Genomic DNA, 24,331 nt, shown 5'->3' with positions numbered 1-24,331 from the left:
AGAACGCAGATATGCTAAACTTTAGAAACGAGATGCAATTATTAGTTAAAAGATTAAGGTAAAATATGTAAAGTAATGAATGCAAACATAATGTAAACCTAATGTCACCGCAAAAATAAAGAAAATAATTGTCCCTTGTTTTTCAATTGCAAGTCTCAACATTTAAAAGCACATAGACGAAGAATGAAGTAAAGGCATCATTTAACAGAATTATGAAAACACATACATATATACATACATAAAATCACGCCTCTTTCCCGGAGGGGTAGGCAGAGACTACCACTTTCCACTTGCCACGATCTCTGCATACTTCCTTCGCTTCATCCACATTCATAACTCTCTTCAAAACACATTTCCCTAATTCCCCCGAAACACAAAACTGAAAAGCAACTAAGCCCAACATATGGTCACGTCTATTTTCCTTGCGGGGTAGACAGACCCAGTCTTGACAAGACTGAATGGCCACGTTCAGCTATTTGGCTTAACGATAGAATTGAGGTTCAACTAGTGACAGGTTGCTAGCCCATCGCCTAAAAAAGAATCCTAAGTTTGTAACCCTATCCCTTAGTCGCCTTTTACGACATCCATGGGAAAGAGATGGAGTGGTCCTATTATTTTTTTCATTGGTGCCGGGAACCACACGGCACCAAAATCCAAATTCCCCCGAAACACAAAACTGAAAAGCAACTAAGCCCAATAGGGTGAATAAGCCCGACAATGATTGGTCCAGTCGGTGAATGACGATCATTAAAGTGGAAAGCCACCGCACTTACCGGGACGAGCCGGTTTACAGCCGCCGCCGTAAAAATGCAGTTTTTATGTGCCGCGGCGAGCCCTGATGCCGCTTTTTATTTCACCTCCGCGACTATCAACAGGGTTTTTTTGTCACGTGATAGTAAAGTGATAGAATTTTTACCCATCACATTACTTTTTACGTGATACATACATACATACGTAAAATCACGCCTCTCTCCCGGAGGGATAGGCAGAGACTACCTCTTTCCACTTGCCACGATCTCCGCATACTTCCTTCGCTTCATCCACATTTTTACGTGATGATTACAGTCATCTACTTCATACTGTTTGTTCCGAGTGCCTCTCATGTCCATTACTAATCTAGGAGTGTGTAAATGGATTAATTGTACGAAATGGATCCTGTCTGATCTCTACTGAATTCAGCTGTGATCATGTTGACCTTATCTTTAGTAATATTAACACAATGGTAATAAAATAAGGAATTTTGTTCCGGAAATATCTCGATATTTGATTTGTGATTCAATAAAGAGCTGGTCAGCAGGACAACTTATCAAAAACGAAGAGGGGATTCTTTAAATAAATAAACATACATTTTATTCAGTACGTCTGTCTGTTTCCATAAATTCTCGCTTAGTTTGTAACCAACTAAAATTTAAAATAGTTCCGAGTAGGATTCTAAAATTCAAAACGAGACAGGTCTTATAGAATTTGGTTCTACAAATTTCTTGCTACCTATATCTAAAAAACTAAACATAAAATAAATATCATTCAATACATCTGTCTTATTCCAATAAATTCACGCTTAATTTGTGACCAGCAAAAAAAAGTACGAACCAAGTCGCTGCCTTTAGTTAATTCTAATTAATTCTAAAACTCAAGATGGGGGCATACGAGACACTGTTTTTACATACATATATATATGTGGTCACATTAATATCCCTTGCGGGGTAGACAGAGCCATCAGTCTTGAAAAGACTGAATGGCCACATTCAGCCATTTGGCTTATTGATAGAATTGAGATTCAAATAGTGATAGGTTGCTCGCCCATCGCCTAAAAAAGAACCCCAAGTTTGTTAGCCTATCCCTTAGTCGTCTTTTACGACATCCATGGGAAAGATATGGAGTGGTCCTATTATTTTTTGTATTATATTGTATTGTATAGTGCCGGGAACCACACGGCACTGCTTTTTGATTCAATAAAAAGTCAACTTAATATGGACAACATCAATGACGTGATCCCTTAAAGAACAAAACACCATAATAAAACTAAATATCATTATTTATGTACATCTGTCTGTTCCCAATAAATTCTCGCTTACTTTGTGACCGGCTAAAAAATTTACACATCCAAGTCGCTGTCCTGAGTAGGATTCTAAAACTCAAGATGGCGGCATACGAGACAGGTTTTACGAGTGTGCCAGTGATAAGAATTGTTAATTTTATAGACGTACGTCGTTCATGACGACTCTTATTCAAAATGAATGTTTCAATTGATTTTCGGGTCGAATTTTACTGCTTTCGCTGTGATTTTATTTTTTTTATAAGGTTTAACACCAGCCTTATTAAAAAAATCAATCGTTTTCTTTGTTATGAAGTAAAAATATTTGTCGTGTGAATTTGATGAGACATTATTTATTTGTTTATAAACCCTTATTCATACATATATAGTCACGTCTATTTCCCTTGCGGGATAGACAAAGCCAACAGTTTGGAAAAGACTGAAAGTCCACATTCAGCTGTAATGCTTAATGACAGAATTGAGATTCCAATAGTAACAGCATGCTAGACTATCGCCTAAAAGAGGAATCTCAGGTACATAAGCCTAACCCTTATTCGCCTTTTACGAAATCCATGGGAAAGATATGAAGTGATCCTATTCTTTTTTAATATTGGTTCCGGGAACCACCTGAATATGTCATGTTATTACTGGCTCTGTCTACCCCGCAAGGGATATAAACGTGCTTATGTATGTGTGTGTTTATTCCGGTGACCCCATGATTAAGATCTCCGAGATCTAAGCATCCTGCAGATAAATCAATCTTCTGCCGAGGTAGTGTTGTGGTGCGTCGTCCGTAGTAATCCTCCAGCCACTCTCCGGATTAAGGTGCTGTTCAGATCTCAGAAACTATGGATGTATTGTGTCGATTTTGTAAGAATTTCTAAAATTTCTTAACACTTTATTTATTAAACTTAAGGCTGCTTGTATAGATATTAAATTAGAATCCCAAGTTTACATTTAAGAATTTGAGCGGAAAGAGAAGCAGTTAGAACACCTATTTTTCACTAGATGAAAGTGCTTATTCCCTTGGTCGGAAAGATTGGATGAAAATTCCCTTGGAAAGAGGAATTATTTAAAGTGTGCAGTCCACACTGTTTAGTCCAATATAAGAACGTATTTGCAAAAATATATTATACAAATAACCAGTTCTATATTTTTAATAAATTTGTGAAAATGAATTGTCGAATTAGTTAACAAAACAGTCACAGTTTACAAATCAGTGGCCTATCAGTATTTTCACGACTGTTGGCTCTGTCTACCCCACAAGGGATATAGACGTGACCATATGTATGTTTGTTTACAAAACATATCTACAATTTCTAAGCTCCTTGTTGCAACAATCGATCAGTGAGTCTTGATACACTATTAGGCTCGGAGTAATTGATTTGGTTTACATATTCGATGATTACGATGTAAGTGCTTCCACTGATAGCTGTTACTGATTCTATTGATCAGTATTCAGTTGTTAAATTTAAATGTATCACTTGCTTGTTATCAAGTGTTTTGTTTCAATATACAGTCGGTCATTCTTCACCTAGTTTAGTTTTTTAAGAAGCGAGTCATGTTTTGTTTCTTAACCTTAGCAGGGGAATGGAATCATGACTTTACGGTGAGGGAAATCATCATGAAGGATTATGGTTATTGATTTAGATACTCTATAGTGTAATGCTTCCTCATGATGATTTCTCTCCCCGTACAAATTAATTACTTAATACTGTGCATTATTCAGAGAAGAGTCATTGGTACATACATAACCGCAAAAGGATAACGTTACGCTTTTTTACATACATGCATATAATCACGTCTATATCCATTGCGGGGTGGGCAGAGCCAACAGTCTTGAAAACACTGATAGGCCACTTTCAGCTATATGGCTTTAAGATAGGATTGAGATTCAAATAGTGAAAGGTTGCTAGCCCATCGCTTAAAAAAAGAATCCCAAGTTTATAAGCCTTTACTTAGTCGCCTTTTACATGGATTGATGGATTGGATTCCCATGGATGTCGGGAAAGAAATGGGGTGATCTTATTCTTTTTTCTATTGGTACCGAGAACTAAATGGCATACAACGCTTTTTTAACCGACTTCAAAAAAGTATGAAGTTGCCATCGCGAGAAAACCTCCACATTCAGGCCAATGGATGTGTTACCATGATCGATCCAATATGGGTTTGGTTTACCTGCAAAGATTACGGAGATAAGATGGGAGTCGCTTCGTGTAAAAACGTGACTCACACAATCCAGGATCCATCGTCAAAGGCATACTCCACAGTGATGACTATGCAATCGGGTCTCAAGCTAGAAGGAAGAAGGAGTCTTAACCTGATTTACCAACTCATGGTTCATGGTCATAGGCAGTCTTGGGTTCCCCCCTAGGGATTATGCCACCAGGAAACACCAGGAGAATGATGACCAATTAAACAAGTCATGGGGCTATAAAAATTCACATCCTTTCTTCAAGTTTAAATTACACAGATTATTTTTATCCCGCCGTTGTAACAAACCATTAAAACTTTGCGACAAAAGAATGAGGCATTTAGCAATTATATTGGTCCAAGAGGGATGCTATCATTAATTGCACCTAAGTCATAACTTTGAAAAAATATGAGGTGTCATAATGCACAAACAAAGGCTTCGGCAACCTGGTAGGGCTGAAACAAAAAATAATTTGATAACATAACGTAGCCATAGCCAACAGTCATCAAAAACCTAAAAGGCCAGGTTCAGCTGCTAATAGAGACAGGTTGTTAGTCCATCGCCTAAAAGAGGAATCCCAAGAATATAAACCTATTCCTTAGTCGGCTTTTACGACATCCATGGGAAAGAGATGGAGTAATCCTATTCTTTTTCCTATTGGTACCGGAAATCACACGGCATAATAATATTATGATACAAATCGCAAAAAAAAAGATGCGCAATTTTTATGTATGTAAAAATTGGCAAATTTTTAAGTTCCATGCTAGTCTATTAGCGAAGAAATTTATTGAGTGTCTGCTTCTCAGATTGTTTAAGTCAGTCAGTCATAGATCTGCAAGTTAAATAGCCTTTTTCAAGCGAGCAATATGTCTCGATGGTCTAGCCTATTATCAAAAATAATCCCATGTTTTTAAGTTTCCAATTATGTGTACAGATGTATGGTTTTGTAGCGGGAGCGATGCTTCGGGCTCGAACGTCACCAAAGGGAAGATCTTCTTCCAGGCTAGGTGTTATGCCTGGGGAACTGCGGCTCCGACGATGTTGTGTCGGAGTTTATATGTATATTGCTCCAAGCCGTGAAATCATTGCTTGCGCTATTAAGAGTTTTCGCCTTTTTACTGATAGCTTCGCGTGATTTTGCTTTTGTGACTAGTGGCGTAGAGATGACGCCACAATGTTAACCTACCTAAGTTAGAAATTAACTAACTTTTTCATGCCCGCGCTAGTATTTAAACCCGTGCATACTTATTTTTTGAGCACCATAACCGCCGCTTAACGCGTCGGCTAAGTCTAGAAACATTATTGAATTTTTGGAATTTCCCGCGGGACTGTAGAGCTGGGAAAAAGCCAGTAAGTGATACGTGGTAACCCTTATAGAATGCAACTTTCACGCCGCTCGCTGGCAATAATCGCGAACGCCGAGTAAAGGAACAAAACAGAACAAAACAATTGACACTCCCAACACAAACTATCGCCCGAGCTATTGGTAGCAAAAATTTATGAGTTTTGTTCTCAGATAGTTTCTTTACTAGTAAATGTTGATTTAATGTATCGAATTGTTCTTATACTTATTGTTGTGAAGATTATAGACAGACTCTTTCTTGTACCATTAGAAAAATAAAAACAGAAAATTATAATGACATACATACATATAATCACGTCTATATCCCTTGCGGGGTAGACAGAGCCAACAGTCTTAAAAAGACTGATAGGCCACGTTTATTTGTTTGGGTTTGTCATAGAATTGAGATTCAAATAGTGACAGGTTGCTAGCCTGTCGCCTAAAATAATCCCAAGTTTATAAGCATATGCCTTAGTCGCCTATCAAATCTCAATTCTATCATCTAGTTAACCAGCTGATCGTGGCATATCAGTATTGTCAAGACTGTTGGCTCTGTCTACCTCGTCGGAATCACTAGTCGTAATTACATGTATGTAACTTTATAGCTGCAGTACAAAATACATAAAAGTGTACATAAATATTTGTATGCTCTTAAGAAGAAAATTCTCTGCTCCCTAAGCTGTACGCCTGTAGATCATTATGTGGGTTTTTGTTGACATCATTTATAAACCTACACTCAGACCTATTTGAAGCGGCTTTTCGGGCTACAACTGTAACAGGTTATATTATAATAATTAATTATTTTACCTATTACAGTTTCATTCGTCAATTTTCTTAATGTATCTTTGAACATTTTTTTACAATAATGTATGTCTTATTTATTAAAATTAAAGTATTACAAACCAATTCAAATGAACTAAAACTAAATATAATTAAAACTTGTCTACCAAATCTTTGAACCTATTTTTAACAGACTAGTCTACAGAACGAAATTTGAGCCGTGAACATGTCATTTTAGACGCAGCATCGCGAATTCAAATCCCGTTATGAAACACGCCTGTTAGTATCGTTCCTATTTGCACATACGGTTAGTTCCCGTTACGAAACGTTTTATTAAACATAATACATTCGTATAGTCAATTTCTATTGATACTGAAATAAAGATAGTAATAATACAAGTTATTATATATTGCTTTTGACAGGCATAAACAGACGTCTAAATGACGTTAAAATTAACTTTATTGTACGAACAATGATGATACATATGAGTGGTTCCATAAAAGTTGGGTAACTTTGTGTTCCTGTGATTTTTTTTATAAATGTATATTGTGCACCCTATATTTAAAATGTCTGGTATATGAAATAAACGATTTTTAATCATGTCACTCATTTTTACCTTGATCACATTTCTTTGTTGTCAAGAAAATTACGTTTTCTCTCCTTAACATCAGTCCCTAGCCATGTCACATCTCCAAAATAATGTTTTCGTGTGTCTGTTTTGAATATACTAGGCGATAATTTAACTTTATTTAACTTAAAACACATTAAAAATTACTCCATCTTATAAACGGAAAAATTTAATGTGCAATGTAAATTATTTTTCATGATTTTTGTGAAGCTAAGTAGTGTCATCGGTAATTATAGTCAGGCCCTAGCCACTTAGTAAATTTAAAAATACGCGGCAATTGAGTGAAACGAGCATTTTAAAACCGATGCGTTCAAAAGTCACCACGCGAAGTTAGCCACACGCTTGGGCCGGCCCGCGTCGGCCATCTTGGCGTCAGTGCTGTCGGCTTCCCCGCTGAGCAAACACGTGCTGTGCCAGTCAATCTGTCAGTTCCTAGGTGAGTTATAATTCGAAAAGTTCTATCGTTATTATTATCTTTTGTTTGTGTGTATATGTGCTTTGTTTGTTCTGATATTATAGTTATCTAACATTTTAGGAATATCATTTTAAGAGTAAACTAAGTATGATTTTGTTGTGATTCGTCAGTCCCTAGGCCATCAGGCCCTTGCCGTAAATGTGACTAGGGACTGATGCAAAGGCCAGGGACTGACGTTCCTACTCGTTAAAATAGATTCGTCAATTTGATATAGTGTTATTTGTTTTAGAATATGCCACCTAAAAAGAAAATACCGCTGTCTAAAGAAGAAAAAGCAAAAAAAAAGTCAGAACAAGCAAAAAAACGTTTAGAAAAAATAAAAAATGATCCAGTTTCATTAGCGGAGTATAAAGAGAAAGAAAGATTAAAATACCTCAGAAAAAAGGAAAAAGGACAGAGAAAATGCGTTAAGGATATGACTCCTCGTGAACATAGAAAAGTGAAAAAAAACTGGATCACTTACTCAGCAGCTTACAGACAAAATAAGAAAGTTGTTAAACATGCTGATAAATATATTGACGAAAATACGCCACCAACATCTGATGGAGAAAATGGTCTTCAGGTACCACAACAAAGAAATCTCGAACAACAAGTAGATGATATAAATGTTCCATGTATTGCTGATAGAAGACAAGCTGAAGCTAAAAGAAGAAGTATTTTACAACGGAAGATAAGAAATAAGCAACTACGGAAGAAGAACCAAGTTATTGCTGAGTTAAAAAAAAAAATTGCTAGCCAAAGACAGAAATACAAACGATTGAAATGCCATATTAAAAAATCAAAGAAAGCACTTACACCCAGAAGCAAAATTAACGAACTGGCGAATGATCCTAATCAAAAGGCAGAATTGGTCAAAAAAGCACTATTTGGTGAAGTAATTCAGACGCAAATCCTAGAAAAAAAACAGGAAACAAAAACATACAAGGAGAAAAACAGATTAAAAATGGCTTTGTCTGGTTCTATAGTAAAGAAGTATAAAATATGGAGGTTGGGAGGCAAAGCTGTGACTTACAAGAATATGGGATTTAATCGCACAAAGTCGACTAAGAAAAACAGCAAGAACAAAATGATAGCGATAATTCGTCAGTTTTACGAAGATGATAGCAATAGCCGATGTGCAGCAGGGAAGAAAGAGTGCATAACTCGCAATGGTATTAAAAAACAAAAACGATTTTTGTTGGATTCCTTGAAGAATCTACACCAGAAATTCCTGTCTACTAATTCAATGACGATTGGGTACTCCTTGTTCTGCCAGCTACGTCCATTTTGGGTCGTCGAGCCTAAACTTACCGATCGTGACACATGTGCTTGCGTCACACATGAAAACGTTGACCTGAAACTGGTTGCATTAAAATACGCAAACATCTTAAATTTTGCAACTCATCAAAGTGCTCTTCAGACGGTTTGCTGTGATCGGTACTCTGAAAAATGTTTATCGAGAACTTGTGACAGATGTTCAATGAAAAATTTACCCTATAACGAATTCGACAACAGCGATGAAATTTTAGTCAAGCAATGGAGGAACAGTAAAGAATTAATCAAGGACATAACAACTAAAAAGGAGAGATATGTAATGAAGTATAAAAAAGAGACTCAAAAACTGAAACCTTATGATTTAATTGGACAACTTGAAGAGACTGATCTACCTAAACTATTCCAACATGAAATGAACATTGTGCACCAATACAATACTGTTAAATCTCTCAAAGAGTCACTTACAGAAAAAGATGCCATAATCCACATGGATTTCTCGGAAAATTACACGACTAAATGCAACCAGGAAATTCAATCGTACCATTTTGGCGGATCCCGTACGCAAATTTCGCTACATACTGTGGTAGTCTACTCGAAAGATATGACAACTTCGCATTGCACTGTTTCATTAAATTTAGCTCATGGTACTGGAGCTATTTGGGCACATTTAGAACCAGTGCTCGCAACATTACCGTCGACTGTAGAAAATCTGCATTTCTTGAGTGATGGGCCTGTAACCCAATACAGGAACAAAACCATGTTTTATATTTTGGGGTGTAGGATCCAAGATTTTTATCCGCTTGCTATAAGCTATTCGTGGAATTTTCACGAAGCAGGCCACGGAAAAGGAGCCCCAGACGGAGTTGGAGCGACGTGTAAGCGTAGTGCAGACAAACACATAGCACAACATGGTGACATAACCAACTTACATGACTTTGTTGTGGCACTCCGCGAAAAATGTCCGGGAATAAAGGTTTCTATTATTGAAGATGTCAATATAGATAGAGTGAATAAAATGATCAAGGAGAATGAGGATAAGCAGAAAGCTTTTAAAGGTACGCTTTTGGTACACCAAGTCCGAGGCAATGTTTATATGCCGAATAGAATATTTATGAAAGCACTAAGTTGTTTCTGTGATGATGACGGCTGTGAACATTTTAAATTAGGAACTTTAGAATACCAGACAAACATTAATCGACTGCAAGTGTCTACGGTGTACTCAGATTCCGAAGATGATGTGCCATTAGCAAGCACGAGTCGTGATTGGCAAGAAATATCGAAGACAAACTATGGCAGTGGAGATTATGTTTTGATCAAGTTAACTATGCGAAAAAAAGAATACCGGTATGCTGCGATTTGCTCGAAATATGATGAAGTGGATGGTGAGTTGACAGTTGCATTTCTAAAAGTTAGCAACGACCATGGGACTGAATTTAAACTTAATGACAATGATATCGCTGACGTACCTTATGAAGATGTGATAGAAAAACTGCCAGTTCCTAAATTAGTGAATAAAAGAAACACAACAATCTATAGATTTAACAAGCCAGTTAATGTATTTGAGAAGTAAGACTACGTATTTTATGATAAAATTATAAGACTGCAAATTTGTGTTCTTAAAGTACAATTATAATTAAGAAGAAACTATTTTTGTTCATTGTTATATTACATAATGTTATGTTTTATAATTATATATTATGTAAAAGTACAAAATATGTTTAGTTGTGTGATCTCAAGTAAGTAATGAAAAGTATTACTAGTTCTGTTATTCTTGTTGGTAAGAGAGTAGTATCCAAGATACTTATCTAAAGTTAGTTTTGTCTTTAATTTGATTAGATTTTGCTATAAATGTGTCAATTAGTAATATAATAGCAAGAATTACTAAATAAATATTGATTATGTACGATGAAAATGTAATTTTATTTATACTAACAATGAAGGGCATCAGTCCCTAGCACAGCCAGTCAGTCCCTAGAAAACCGATATCAAAAAAACTCAATTTTCTCTATAAATACTAAGTAAAGTGACCGGCCTGTCTGGATACAAAATTTAAACTATTAAAAAAACCATATTTACTAAAAAGTTATTAAATTAGTATAAAATAACACTGATGGAAAAAAAAATTAGAAATTTACCCAACTTTTATGGAATCACCCATATGCGAACTAAATGCTACAGTCAACCTTTGGATAAAGCAGAGAAATTAAGCGGGTTTTGGTTTCGCTTTTAATGAAAGTGATTCCTTTCCAAAATAATAAAAAGTAAATCTATCTTCGTGTTATGAATTGGATACAAAAATTATAAAATGCTAATATAATTATAAATCATTGAACACTGGCAGTTTTAAATAGGTATAATTATTTTTCACCTAGATAGAGTTTTTTGGGGACAAACGGGAATAACCCGCTTGTTAGCTTAGTATTTATCACTACATTTCAGCTGTTTGTTCAAATGATTGTATGCAACCCGTTTTGAGGTTCGGTGTTTTGAATTAAAATATGGTTTATGAAAGCAAACAAAATTCAATATTATTACTAATTTTGCACAAGTACACATTCTGCCCGATACGAAAAGGGTATTTTAATAAATACCCTTTTGTACTAATGTACCTAAGTGAAAAATGTTGATTGACTTGTTACAGTTACTAATTATAAAAAAGTCACAATTAAAATAATTCTGTGGGTGAAATCATAAGTATAAAAACATTGTAAATGTGGAAAGGAAAGAAACTTTCCGATATTCTTTACATATTAAATCATATAACAAAAGTAGAACACAAAGTTAAATAAGCCTCACAAAAAGTAATAAAAAGAAAAAAAAAATATGATTATTTGTAATTAGATGATTCTAAGAAAAAATAAAGAATTGCAAAGTTAATGTACACAATTAATAATTCATTTAATGTGGCACAGCGGTAGTACGCTTGTCTGTGGCATCGAAGGTCCTGGGTTCGAATCCCGGCCGGGACATGATGAGAAAAGAACTTTTACTGATTGGCCTGGGAATTGGATGTTTATCTATATAAGTATTTATTATAAAATATAGAATCGTATCTCGTAACACATGTCTCGATCTTTCTTCGAAGCTAACTCAATCAGTGTAATTAGTCCTATAATATATTTATTTACATTTATTTATTAATTAATACTAAAAAAGCCATTATACTGTTTAAAAGATCAATAAACTCTTAAAACAGATAACGCTATTTGTATGCAAAAATATGCAAAGCAACTATTGAAATAAACTTACTTTAAAAAAATACGTGAAGTTTTCAGCGCTCGCCTTCAAAAGCTCCATTTGACATAAAAGGCTTTATGTAAAGGTAATGTGGAGTATATAAACGTATTTATATGACAGAAGCATCGATCTGCACGAAACCTTTCGATTGGCTAAGTAAAGTTTTCCTAAACTACGTATTTTCAATATTTCTTTGAAAGTAATACCGTGTTTAAACAGGACTTTTTATTTTTTAGTGACTAATGAAGATTTTTATTCATAAAAAAACTCTTAGTTTCCATAGCTTGACATCTTCACAGTCATTGTTTTTTATGTTTTATCATCGTTAAAAAATCATCAACTATTTTTTCTTGAAAGATTTTGCCAGAAATATGATGTCACTATTACGGTGACACTATTTATTTGTTTGTAATATCTTTATTGCATATAAATTTAAACAGTAACAAGAACATAGTTATAAAAGAAACAAATCACTTGCAATGGCGGACTTATCCTATGAAGAGATCTCTTCCAGTGAACTGGCAAACAATAAAAGAACTATATAATTAAGTGAAACTATTTATTTATGAATGAAAAATTTTAAAAGTACTTAATATACATAAGTCTGGTTCCAATGGAGCTTTAAAAAAAATTAAAAGATGTTCTTCAGATAAAGGTTAACTTAGCCAATTGCAGAGAGGGTTAAATGTTTAATACCCTTGAATGGTTGTGGACGGTGCGAAAAAAGGGATAACGCGACTCGATTCAAGGTAGGATGCAATAACGAGTATGTATTCTATCGAGAGTTTGCCCCTGATTTTAGTTTTGAAAGAAAAATCGTAGTGGATGTGAAATCTAAGGCTAGAAATGCAATTATACTTTACATTTTAAAATTTAATCACTATGCCGTCCAGCTAAACGTGGACCAGGGGACATTTTGCTAAACAGACGTTTTACTGTTGCCTATAGGCTCTGTCTTCAAGGTTTATATACAAACATACATAAAATTACGCCTCTTCCCCGAAGGGATAAGCAAAGACTACAACTTTCTACTTGCCACGATATCTGCATACTTCCTTCGCTTCATCCACAGTCATAACTCTCTTCATGCAAACTCGGCGGTTTCGGGTACTCTTGACCTGACCCTTTACCAGGACGTCCTGAATTTGATCAAGATACGTTCGTCTAGGCCTTCAAGATTTAATGACACATATATGTACGTAACGTAGTTTAAGAGACTATGTCCTGCGTTAATTGAAGTTTAAATTACATTTCAATCTGTTTCTCAAATGCATGAGTATTATTCCTATGCAAACTGTGGACAAACAGTCATTTAGGACTAAGTATACACACACATATATAATAATAGTTTGCATGAATGTTGAATTGGGAAACTGTACGTTTGTCCAAACGCCAGGCGGATCAAACGATTTGGCGGGATTGTAGCGAAAGCCGACGCATCCACAGTTGAATTTGCACTAATCCGGCCTCTAGGGTCCTATATCACGTGACTTAAATTTCAATATCATCTATTTTACTGGTACATATACATATATAGATGAAAATTATGTTATCATCCCGTAAGGGATGGACAGAAATGTTATTGAAATATAGCGAAAAGTTGCTAACCCATCATCCCAAAATGAAAGATGAATATCAAGTTTATTATAGAACGTAAATTAATTATTTTGTATTTTCACAATAAAATGTGTTACATAGTATTTATTTATTTCTTTTAAAATAAACAGAACCTATGTAAATTTATTTCGTAAGATTATCATTCTCGATGTTTTCTGTATTCATAAGTTAGTTCATAAATAATATACATTATAATATTTTTCTTGGACAAGAAAGTCAGTTTGGAAAGGAAAGGCCAAGACTTTGGATATTCTGGTGAAAAGGGCGTGGAGGAGTGATTGATCAATGTTGACGAGGGGATAGAAGTATACAGAAATCGTTGCAAAAGGAAATATGTAGTATCTGTCTACCCCTACGGGGAAGAAGTATAATTAATTGAATGTTAATAAGATTAACATTCAATTAATTATAGTATATTTCAGTATATTTCAAGTTAAAATATCAATGCGTTTAATATCCACCTTTCAAAAATAATTTAAGCTCGAATGTAAAGTTATTTTATTTTGTAAACTATAATGTAAAGTTATTTTATTTCGTAAACTATAACGTATAATATATTGTGATGGTGAATAAAGCTTTTATCTATCTATCTATCTATCTATCTAAACTGTTATCAAATAGATATTGCTGAATATAATTGAATTCCTATTCATTCAGGTCATTCTTTACGACATCCATGAGAAAGAGATGAAGTAGTCCTATTCTTAATGGCCGGGAAATACAAAAACGACGTGACTATCTAATCTAATCTAATCAAATATAAATTCTTCTCCAAGAGATGACATAAAATACTTACGCTAAATTAAATTTTCATTTACCTAGTGGCTATTTACTCCTAAACTTTTACCCACACACAAAACAAGATACAACTTTGTAATGTCACAGAACTGTCCCAAATCTCGAAATGAAGTGAAACGCAACCCTTGTAATCCCAAATGCGCCATCGGCCACATATCCCAAGGACAGTATTGCCAACGTCAATGTAGAAAATAGAAATAAACTTGTTTTCAAATAAAATAGGATACAGGGTACCGCTTTATTACGCAAAAATAATTTAAATATAAATATACTGCCGTTTCCAAAGCGCAAGAGCGTCGAGATGATGGAATCCATTTTAGTGACTTTCTTGACGAAATGACCTTTAAGTCTCATAAACAACATTGCATACATTGGTAGGCAGAGACTTTATTTGTCTACTTACCACGACCTTTGGCAAGAACGTCCCCAATTTTTGATTTCCCTAAATTCTCGTTGTTTAAAGAGTTCTTTCCATATAAAAAAATTTAAGATTGAAATCACAAAAACTGTAGATCTACAGTTAAAACTATGGTGTTGGCTACACTGCCCAAGGAGTAAAATAAAGAAGGGGGTGGCTTGCAATTAGGGTCGCAATTAGGGGACAGTATGTTGCAGATTACTACCGCAGATTCCGCAGAAATTCGCATTCTCGCATATAACAGAGCTTGCCAACTAACTATTAAGACATTGAATCTTAACGCAGTTCATTGTTCAGATTTTAATTGTTGTTTACGCCTGGTTTAGTTGATAAAGCCTCTTTTCCGTAGAGGTAGACATGTTTTCACATGTCACGATACCTACATACATATAATCACGTCTTTATCCCTTGCGGGGTACAGAGTCAACAGTCTTGAGAAGACTGAAAGGCCATGTTCAGCTGTATGGCTACACGTAAATAATGGAATTGAGACTTAAAAACAGAGAAGTCTTTCGCCTGCAAGATCCCAAGTTTGCCTTTCCCTTAGTCGCCTTTTCCGACATCCATGGCTCTGTCTACTCCGAATGGAATATAGACGTGACTATATGTATGAATGTACAGTACATTTCTCTCTATTTGGGTAATTTACTAGATATTATATACTATTTTTTTTTTCTAAGGGCGAATTTCACCATACTTCGTACAAAACGGGTTTACAGGAATCGGCGGATCTTCACAATTTCCCTGTTTTTCGCATTTTTTTTCCAACACAGCCGCCCGAAACTCTTTTGTATCGAACAGTTGAACGCCCAGGGACTTAGAATAGGAAATGTTGCTGCATTCATACATCCGGCACAGTTTTCTATATATGTAGTTTTGGGACCCGATTGGACAAAAAATATTATAAATACCTTACGGTTGGAAAGTAAAGGCCACGTAGCTTCTTGAAATTAGAAGAATAAGTCAAAAATATCATCATAATAAAATTGTATTACATCAACAAAAAAAGCTGAACGTGTCCATTCAGTCTTTTCAAGACTGTTGGCTCTGTCTACCCCGTAAGGGATATAGACGTGAACATATGTATGTATGTATGTGCCGTGTGGTTCCCGGCACCAATAAAAAAAGGATAGGACCACTCCATCTCTTTCCCATGGATGTCGTAAAAGGCGACTAAGGGATAGGCTTACAAACTTGGGATTCTTTTTTTGGCGATGGGTTAGCAACCTGTTACTATTTGAATCTCAATACTATCATTAAGCCAAATAGCTGAACGTGGCCATTCAGTCTTTTCAAGACTGTTGGCTCTGTCTTAGGGTGGTCCTTATTTTACAAAGTGAAAAATAACATCGGGGCACCTTGTCATTGCGTTCTTTATGCTATAAAATGAACTCAGTTTTTTTATTTTTTTTTTTAATTTATATTTAGGGGTCGCGCCAAACATTAGAAAATTAAAAAAAAAAACTCAAAACAAGAGAAAGGCTTATGAATGAAATTCCTGACGAAATTTATAAAAAGTTATGATCTATCTGTTTTAATGGCTCATAGGCGAGCACCAGTTGTCATTTTGCTCTCCTCACCCCCCCTCTTGCCATACATTAACAAGAACATGCCCCGCAACTTGTTCGCTATCAGCCTTAAGTGTGAGCGCAAGTCGGTTTTGTTTACGAACGTTATCAAGTCTGGACGCCGCTAAATTAAGCAACAGGAAAGCTGCAATTGTAATCAAATCTACGCTGAAAAGTGCTGGGTCGGACCCCATGGAATTTTCTGTGAATAGATCGTCCATTCGTCGTCATCGGATAAAGCATCGTAAAGAGATGGCAGAGACGTTGAAACGCGAATTCACTACTCACTTGCCTTTAACTATTCACTGGGATGGAAAGCTAATAGAAGACATTACCGGGCACGAAACTGTGGATCGTCTTCCTATTTTGGTGTCAGGACAAGGAATCGAACAACTACTATCGGTCTCGAAACTGGACCGTGGAACAGGAGAAGCATGTGCATCAGCTGTGTATGCTACTATACTAGATTGGGGACTGAACGATAGAGTTAAATGCATGTGCTTCGATACGACTGCAGTCAATTCGGGATTGAGAAATGGGGCATGCATACTATTGGAGCAAAAAATGGAGAAAGATTTGCTTTGGCTTGCATGTCGCCATCATATACTGGAGATTATGCTAGAAGCCGTCGTGAGTACAGCTCTAGGTCCATCAAGTGGATTCAGACATCATTCAGGAATCACTGGAGCAAAATAGACCAGACCGACTACAAAACAGTCGCATCTGATCCTCATTCGCTGGAATCTGTACAGAAAGAGATTCAAAATTATGATTTCCTTCGCTCAGAATCAACTCAACGACTATCAACCTCGAGATGATTATATAGAACTACTCAACCTCACCATTATGTACCTAGGAGGACTTCCTGAGAAACAAGCATCATTTAGAATGCCAGCTGGACTGCACAGGGCATGCTGGATGGCAAAAGCTGTACATTGCTTGAAAATATTCTTATTTAGACACCAGTTCAAAATTACCAAAAAAAGAAGAAAAGGGAATTAAAGATGTTTGCATCTTTTTAGTCATGATTTACGTGAAGTACTGGTATCAAGCTTCTGTTGCTTTGTCAGCTTCCAAAAATGACTTGCAGCTATTAAAGGACCTGACAACATTCGAATATATAAGTCCAGATCTATTCAAAGTAGCTCTAAAAAAAATTATGGGACATCTGTGGTACTTGGCAGAAAGAGCTCGTATCATTTGCATTTTTCGATGACGAAATTGCATCAGATACCAAACGAAAAATGGTACAGGCGTTAGAAAAAGAAGGTCTCGATTTCTCTCCGAAAAGAATTAGTTTGGATACGAAAGACATTGCAAGAAAAAATATCGAAGACTTCGTGTCCAGTAATTCACTTCGTTTCTTTGAAATACTAGATATCATCTCAATTCTTAAAAAAAGATGTGAATGACTGGCCAGAAGATGATGAGTACAAAGCTGGAAGAGACATTGTGCGGTCCATAAGGGTTGTGAATGATATTGCTGATCGTGGTGTTGCGTTGATGGAGGAATATAACAAGTTGATCACCGCCAATGAAGATCAAAAGCAATATTTAGAAAAAATATCCGGATTCTAAGAAATCAACACTGATTAAGTAAAATTTTGATTGTTTTGTATGTTTTATGTTTGAGCTGGATTATTTTAATAACTTAACGTGTCAATTTTCATTGCTAGGAATAAATGTGACCATTTAGAAAAATACATGTATTTATTGTTTCTTTCCAACTTTAAAAGTCCCGTCGCGACCCTTAAATATTAATATTAAATTATGAAAAAAATACCAAGTAACTTTCTAACTTTACATATCACTATGCGAGGGTGCCTCACCATAAATTAAAAAAAATTTTTTTTTTTGGTATTTAAGGACCATCCTACTCTGTCTACCCCGCAAGGGATATAGACGTGACCATATGTATGTATGTATATGTATGTATGTATATGTATGTATGTATAGCATCACAGGCGTACTGAGCAGGTGTCTCAACGTAAATAAGCTATTCTGACAATTTTCGCGGCGGGTGTAAGCAAACACTATCCGCATATCGTTTGGAAGCGGGAATTTTCACAGCACGTAACGTTAGTACTTCACCGAGCTTAGGTGGAGGGGGTAGCCATTCCAAATGTTTACCAAAACAGGTCTAGATTTCAGACTAAACCTGAGTAGGTATTTGTTTTATTAAATCTACATTATAATAATGGAGTGAGTATCAATACTTGTTATTTAAGATCTCCGCGATCTATTCACTGAAACAATCTATATACTCGTATATATATGTTTATAACTAGAGGCCACCCGCGACTTCGTCCGAGTAGAATCAATCTTGCGAGAACTCCGGGATAAAATGCCTTTATGTTATTCTGGGTTTTCAGCTACCTACATACCAAATTTCATCGTAATCGGTTCAGTAGTTTTTGCGTGAAAGAGTAACAAACATCCAAACTGACATACATACTCACAAACTTTCGCATTTATAATATTAGTAAGATTCACACACAAAAAGCAAATGAGACGAAATTATATAGAACTCACAATACATTTAATATTGTAATGTGTGAATTGTTTCCATTAAAAATAGGAGTCAGACGAATTGGATAATATCAGTCTGAACGTTGCGTCCCCCGCGTTGAAAGCATTAGGTGAAAAATCCTTAAGTCTACTCTTACCGTGTGCCGTGTGGTTCCCGACACTTTATGTAGAATGGGACCACTCCCATATCTTTCCCATGGACGTCGTAAAAAGCGACTAAGGGATAGGCTAATAAACTTTTGATTTTTCTTGTAGGCAACGGGTTCGTAACCTATTTGAATCTCAATTCTATCATAAAGCGATAGAGCTGAACGTGGCCTTTCAGTATTTTCAAGAATGTTGGCGCAAGAGATATAGACGTGACTATATGTATGTGTGTATGTCTTATCTTACAACGTCTACATGAATCTTTCATTTAGGAGAAATAGGTATTGGAAAGTACCTTAAATCACATGGTTTATACACAATAATAACTCAATCTGTGTAATCTGTCCCGTATATAAAAAAATAAAATAAATAAATAACAGTTAAATTATGGTACTTTGTGTATTAACAATCTTAGCAACAATGATAAGAGACTCAATAAATAAGTCATTAGGTCTGATATTATAAACAGTGATTTAAATACCAGGATGGATAATGTAGGTATGTTAATCAGAATGGACTTGTGATGTTCCGTTTCAAACTCAACAAACAAGTTGAATTTGTTTTCTTTGTAAGTTAGTTAATTCCCTCGGTTTCTTTGTAAAGCTCTGTATATTTTTGCAGTGAGGTATATTTCAAAATAAAATATTTACAAAGGTAAAACTTTTTAAAGAAATATGTATGTTTCTTAACACAATGATATGAAAACATTTGAAGATAATTTTTTTTAAAGGAAATTAATTTACCAAATGATTTTGACTTTGATTGGTTTCCTTTCATCCAAACTTTGACTGGAAGAATGAATGATTTATTATGCATTGAATGAGTCATAATACAGTTGTTACATTTGTTTTAAGCACTTAACATTCACACAAGAGATTGAATTCCCGATAATTTGAATTAAGATAAGTCTTTTGCGCTGTAGAGTGAAGTGTGCAGTGATCATGATAAGTTAAAAGATGTAGTTTTTGCCTAGAACATATTAATTATGTAAGCGCAAGAAAGGGGGTTATGAATGTGGGATGAAGCGAAAAAAGTATGTATAACAAGTGGGAAGATGTAGTTTATGCCTACCATTCCGAGGAAGAGGCGTAATTATATGTATGTAAGGGCATGATTACATACCTTTATTCTATTATCGAAAAGCACTCTCGATTCGATCATTTGTAAGTGGTATATTGGCCCCAGACGCGGCTGACTTTCAACAAGAGTTTCGTTTCTCGCACGCATAACCGTGACGATTTTAAACTTCATATCGCTTACCCGTTGATTTTAAAACCGAATTCAAACTTATACGTGATGGAAAAGGTAATGAGAATGAAGTTCTTTTTAAAGTAAAATCGAATGGTAGTTTAAGTTAATGCCAGTTGAAAATTTTCTATGAAATTAAAAAAAAAACTGTAATAATTTTCTACAGTAAGTTACCTATATAGGTACTTATTAAATAGCTTTTCGGCTAAAATTTGCAAATAATGCGTGTGGAGGCGCAGGTTCAAATCCAACGAAAAATACATGACTCACCTAATTGAGGAGCATAGTCGTAAAGGTGAACCACTTCCCAGAAAGGAAAAATAAAGCCAGGAGGAAAAAGAAGTATCGTTATATCGCTTTCATGATCATCATAGTAAAACAGTTAAAGGCACCCATGGTCGCGCTCATTAATATAAATATATAAATATATACAGGACATATTACACAAATTGAGTTAGCCTCGAAGTAAGTTTGAGACTTGTGTTACGAGATACTAACTCAACGATGCTATATTTTATAATAGATACTTATATAGATAAACATCCAAGACCCAGGCAAATCAGAGAAAGTTCGTTTCTCATCATGCCCTGACCGGGATTCGAACCCGGGACCTCCGGTGTCACAGACAAGCGCACTACCGCTGCGCCACAGAGGCCGTCAAAATCAATTCAATACTGCTTCCTTTACATACAATTCGTTCCATTACTCCAAAGTTTTGAGCGACAAATGAAGCTATTATGCCGCCTCCTCTAGGTACCAGGTACTCTGAATGCAGCTCTTGTTCCGACGCCAAGTAATCGTGTTCCGTTTGAAATTGAGTCTGTAAGTTTCGTGACGCGTTATCCGATTTGTTCGGACGCGGCTGGAATCCGCCGTGCTACTGCCTACGGTGGGATTGCATCCCCGAATTCAGTTCGGCGATTCGGATTTCAACTCAGAATAACTCAATGTTATCAAACAAGTTTTGAAAATTTCAGAATTTGATGCTTTTATAGTTCTGTTTCAAGTATTGGTTGGTATTCTTGATATGACTTAATGAATTTTTTATATATTTGAAGTTGTATAAGATTTCGCTGCTTTGGGAAGATCAGCTTTTATTAGAATTGAAGGGCTTGGTTTACCTGGATGGCTTAGTGATGTTATTGGTCGGACCGATATGTCCCATCTTTTCATTTTTATTTTTATTTACCCATATCTTTAGGTTTTTCATTCAAGGCTAGCACCATCTAGGTAGTGGCGAGGTACCTCCTTCTAAAACCTAATGCGGAAGGCCTCTTTGGTTAGCGCCTGACTGGCCACATGAGCGACAGTGTGTTGTTTTTCTTTTTAAAAAACATTGTGTGTAAAAATCTCTTATGTCGGAATCTTCCGAATTTTTCTCTTCTACGTTCTTTTAATTGATCTTCGACTGGAACTGTTAATTTATGAGTTTTATTTAGTCGTTAGTCATTATACTACTTCAATTTGTGAAGTGAACATACAGACATTTGGTGTAATCAGTATTATTCAAGGACTTTACGATAGCCGGCCGGCAGAAACCTAGAAGCCTCCCAGAGCCCTGGTCAGCCTCACTGCGAGGATTTCTTCTGCACGGTGGATGTTGGTGAGTACTTTTAAACTGCCTAGTTTACGGTCGTCTAGCCTTGAATAATATCATAATTTTCCGTTTCCTTTTTCTCATACTTTTCTTTTCGGTTACGCTCCCCGCAGGATAGGCCCTATTTACACGGGCTATCCATTACTTTATTTTGGTCCATTCGAGTACGGATACGAACTGGTTTAGGTCAATCTTTTGAAATATAGTGCGTAACTATAATTGGCACATAAATTCCTTAGGGCGACCGCCATTTTGTTTTCCAAAGAAAGTGCATAATTATTAGCATTTTCTCATTTTAATACTATTCCATCTTTACTTAATATTATTCTCATTAGGATAATTTATGCGTATTAGGTAGGAAATACCTAGTTGAGTATTCGTACGTAATTATTGGTACGGAAATTCGACAAAGGGATTTCACCTGTCGCCATATTATAAAATTTGTCATAATTGCATAATTTTTAGCATTTCCCTTTTACGTTATTTTCGGTTTTCTGGTATTATTTCATACCGAAATAATCAATAATTATTATTTATTGGTTTTGTGAAATACCGCAAGACTTCATTTATTTCTATATAATGGCTTCATCCGACGAAATGGAGATTAATCCCGAAATTTCCCTTTTGAATTCTAAAAAACAAATGCTTTTTTCCCGTATTAGTGATATATTTGAACTTTCAAAGAAGGTTACTAGTTACTCGTTAAAATCCTGTGAAAGTTTCATGGCCACGTCAGAGACAATTGACGATATGCGTAGTGATTTTGAAAAAATTATCGATAGACTCAACTTGCTAATGCTGGAAGAAAACCCTAAATTTGTTCCTAATTATCAAGAGTTGGCCGTCTTTGACGATCTGTACTGTCGTATCAAACGTGTTCGTAATAACGTGAATGACGAGGTCAATGTCAAGGAGCCCACGGTATCAAAATGTAATCAAAAAACTCATATTAAACTTCCTGCCGTTGAGATCCCTAGTTTCGATGGACGTACTGAGAACTGGCCTATTTTTTATGAGTCATTCAAATCTAACATACATAATAATACTCAATTGTCAGATTCTCAGCGGGTGCAATATTTAATAGGTAAATTAACGCACAACGCCCTCAAGATCACGGCCGGAATTGTACCTACTGGCGAAACTTATAGAATAATATGGGATAGCTTAGTTAAACGGCCTCTGTGGCTCAGCGGTAGTATGCTTGTCTGTGACACTGGAGGTCCCGGGTTCGAATCCCGGCCAGGGCATGATGAGAAAAGAACTTTTTCTGATTGTCCTGGGTCTTGGATGTTTATCTATATAAGTATTATATTATAAAATATGGTATCGTTGAGTTAGTATCTCGTAACACAAGTTTCGAACTTACTTCGAGGCTAACTCAATCTGTGTAATTTGTCCCGTATATATTTATATATTTATTTATATTTATAAACGACACCAAGACAAACGCACGCTAGGTGCACATTATTTGTCTAATATTTTTGATTTAAAAAATACTTCTTATACTGCACAGAGCTTAGAGATATTCATTGAGAAATACTCTGCTTCTATTTTAGCATTAAAACAGTTAGGGATTTCGGAATTGTCTGATTTTATTTTCCTTAATTGTGCATTACGTAATTTAGACACTCAATCTGTACAAGCTTTCGAGTTATCGGTACGTGAGAAAGAAATACCGTCCTCTGACGACTTAATAACATTTATTCGTGATCAAGTTAAAATATTACAACGTTCAAATAATTTAAGCTCTAAAAATTCGAACGTCAATAAACCTCTTTCACAGTCTTCTAATAACTCGCGTAAGAAGAATACGTACACGTTGTTAGCTCATAGTGATAACACTGTTGATTCCGTGTCACTTGAGAAATGCCCTTGTTGTCATGGCAATAAGCATGCGTTGTATCACTGTTCATCTTTCCGCAATTTAGATTCACCTAAAAGTAGATATGATTTTATTAAATCTAAGAACGGTTGTGTTAACTGTTGTGGATTAAACCACACTGTTTCCAATTGTAATTCGTCAGCTGTTTGCGGATTATGTAACAAGCGACACCATACTTTGTTGCATTTCGATAGAGTACATAATTCTGAGCAAAATGCTATTAAAAGCAAAACTCATTTCCAAACTTCGCAAGTCGGTAAAACTGATTCTTCATCTCGAGTCGAGTGCGCGTGCACTAGTCAGCGGCTCGCTTGTCAGGTCGTAGAGAATGTTTCGAACCTGAGTATGAACTCCGCCAGTGGCGCGCAGAACCCGCCGTATCAACCCGCCCCTGTGACGTCATCTTTGTTTACCGATGCCGCCTCGATGTCTTTTAATGCTAAAGTGCATTCGAGCGCTATTTTGCTAGCTACGGCACAGGTCTACGCCAAGGGTAGGGATGCGAGTAAGATGTTGATTCGTTGCTTGATTGATAATGCTTCAATGAATAACCTTATAACAATCGACACTTGCAAATTATTA

The 24,331-nt window shown here is 35.7% G+C and overlaps 1 protein-coding gene across 1 annotated transcript; it reads left to right on the top strand.

The window, feature by feature from the left end:
* The first annotated feature begins 6,917 nt into the window (after positions 1-6,917).
* LOC132902511 (uncharacterized) lies at positions 6,918-10,852 on the top strand. Its single transcript, XM_060947875.1, has 2 exons — positions 6,918-7,415; positions 7,684-10,852. Exon 2 carries the CDS (start codon positions 7,687-7,689, stop codon positions 10,276-10,278), a length of 2,592 nt encoding a protein of 863 aa, XP_060803858.1. The 5' UTR covers positions 6,918-7,415; positions 7,684-7,686; the 3' UTR covers positions 10,279-10,852.
* The last annotated feature ends 13,479 nt before the right edge of the window (positions 10,853-24,331 follow it).

The sequence above is a fragment of the Amyelois transitella genome, chromosome 14 (genome assembly GCF_032362555.1).
Source record: "Amyelois transitella isolate CPQ chromosome 14, ilAmyTran1.1, whole genome shotgun sequence".
Lineage (NCBI taxonomy): Eukaryota > Metazoa > Arthropoda > Insecta > Lepidoptera > Pyralidae > Amyelois > Amyelois transitella.
Note: the sequence above shows the minus strand (reverse complement) of the source record. Positions and strands in the feature narration are given on the sequence as shown.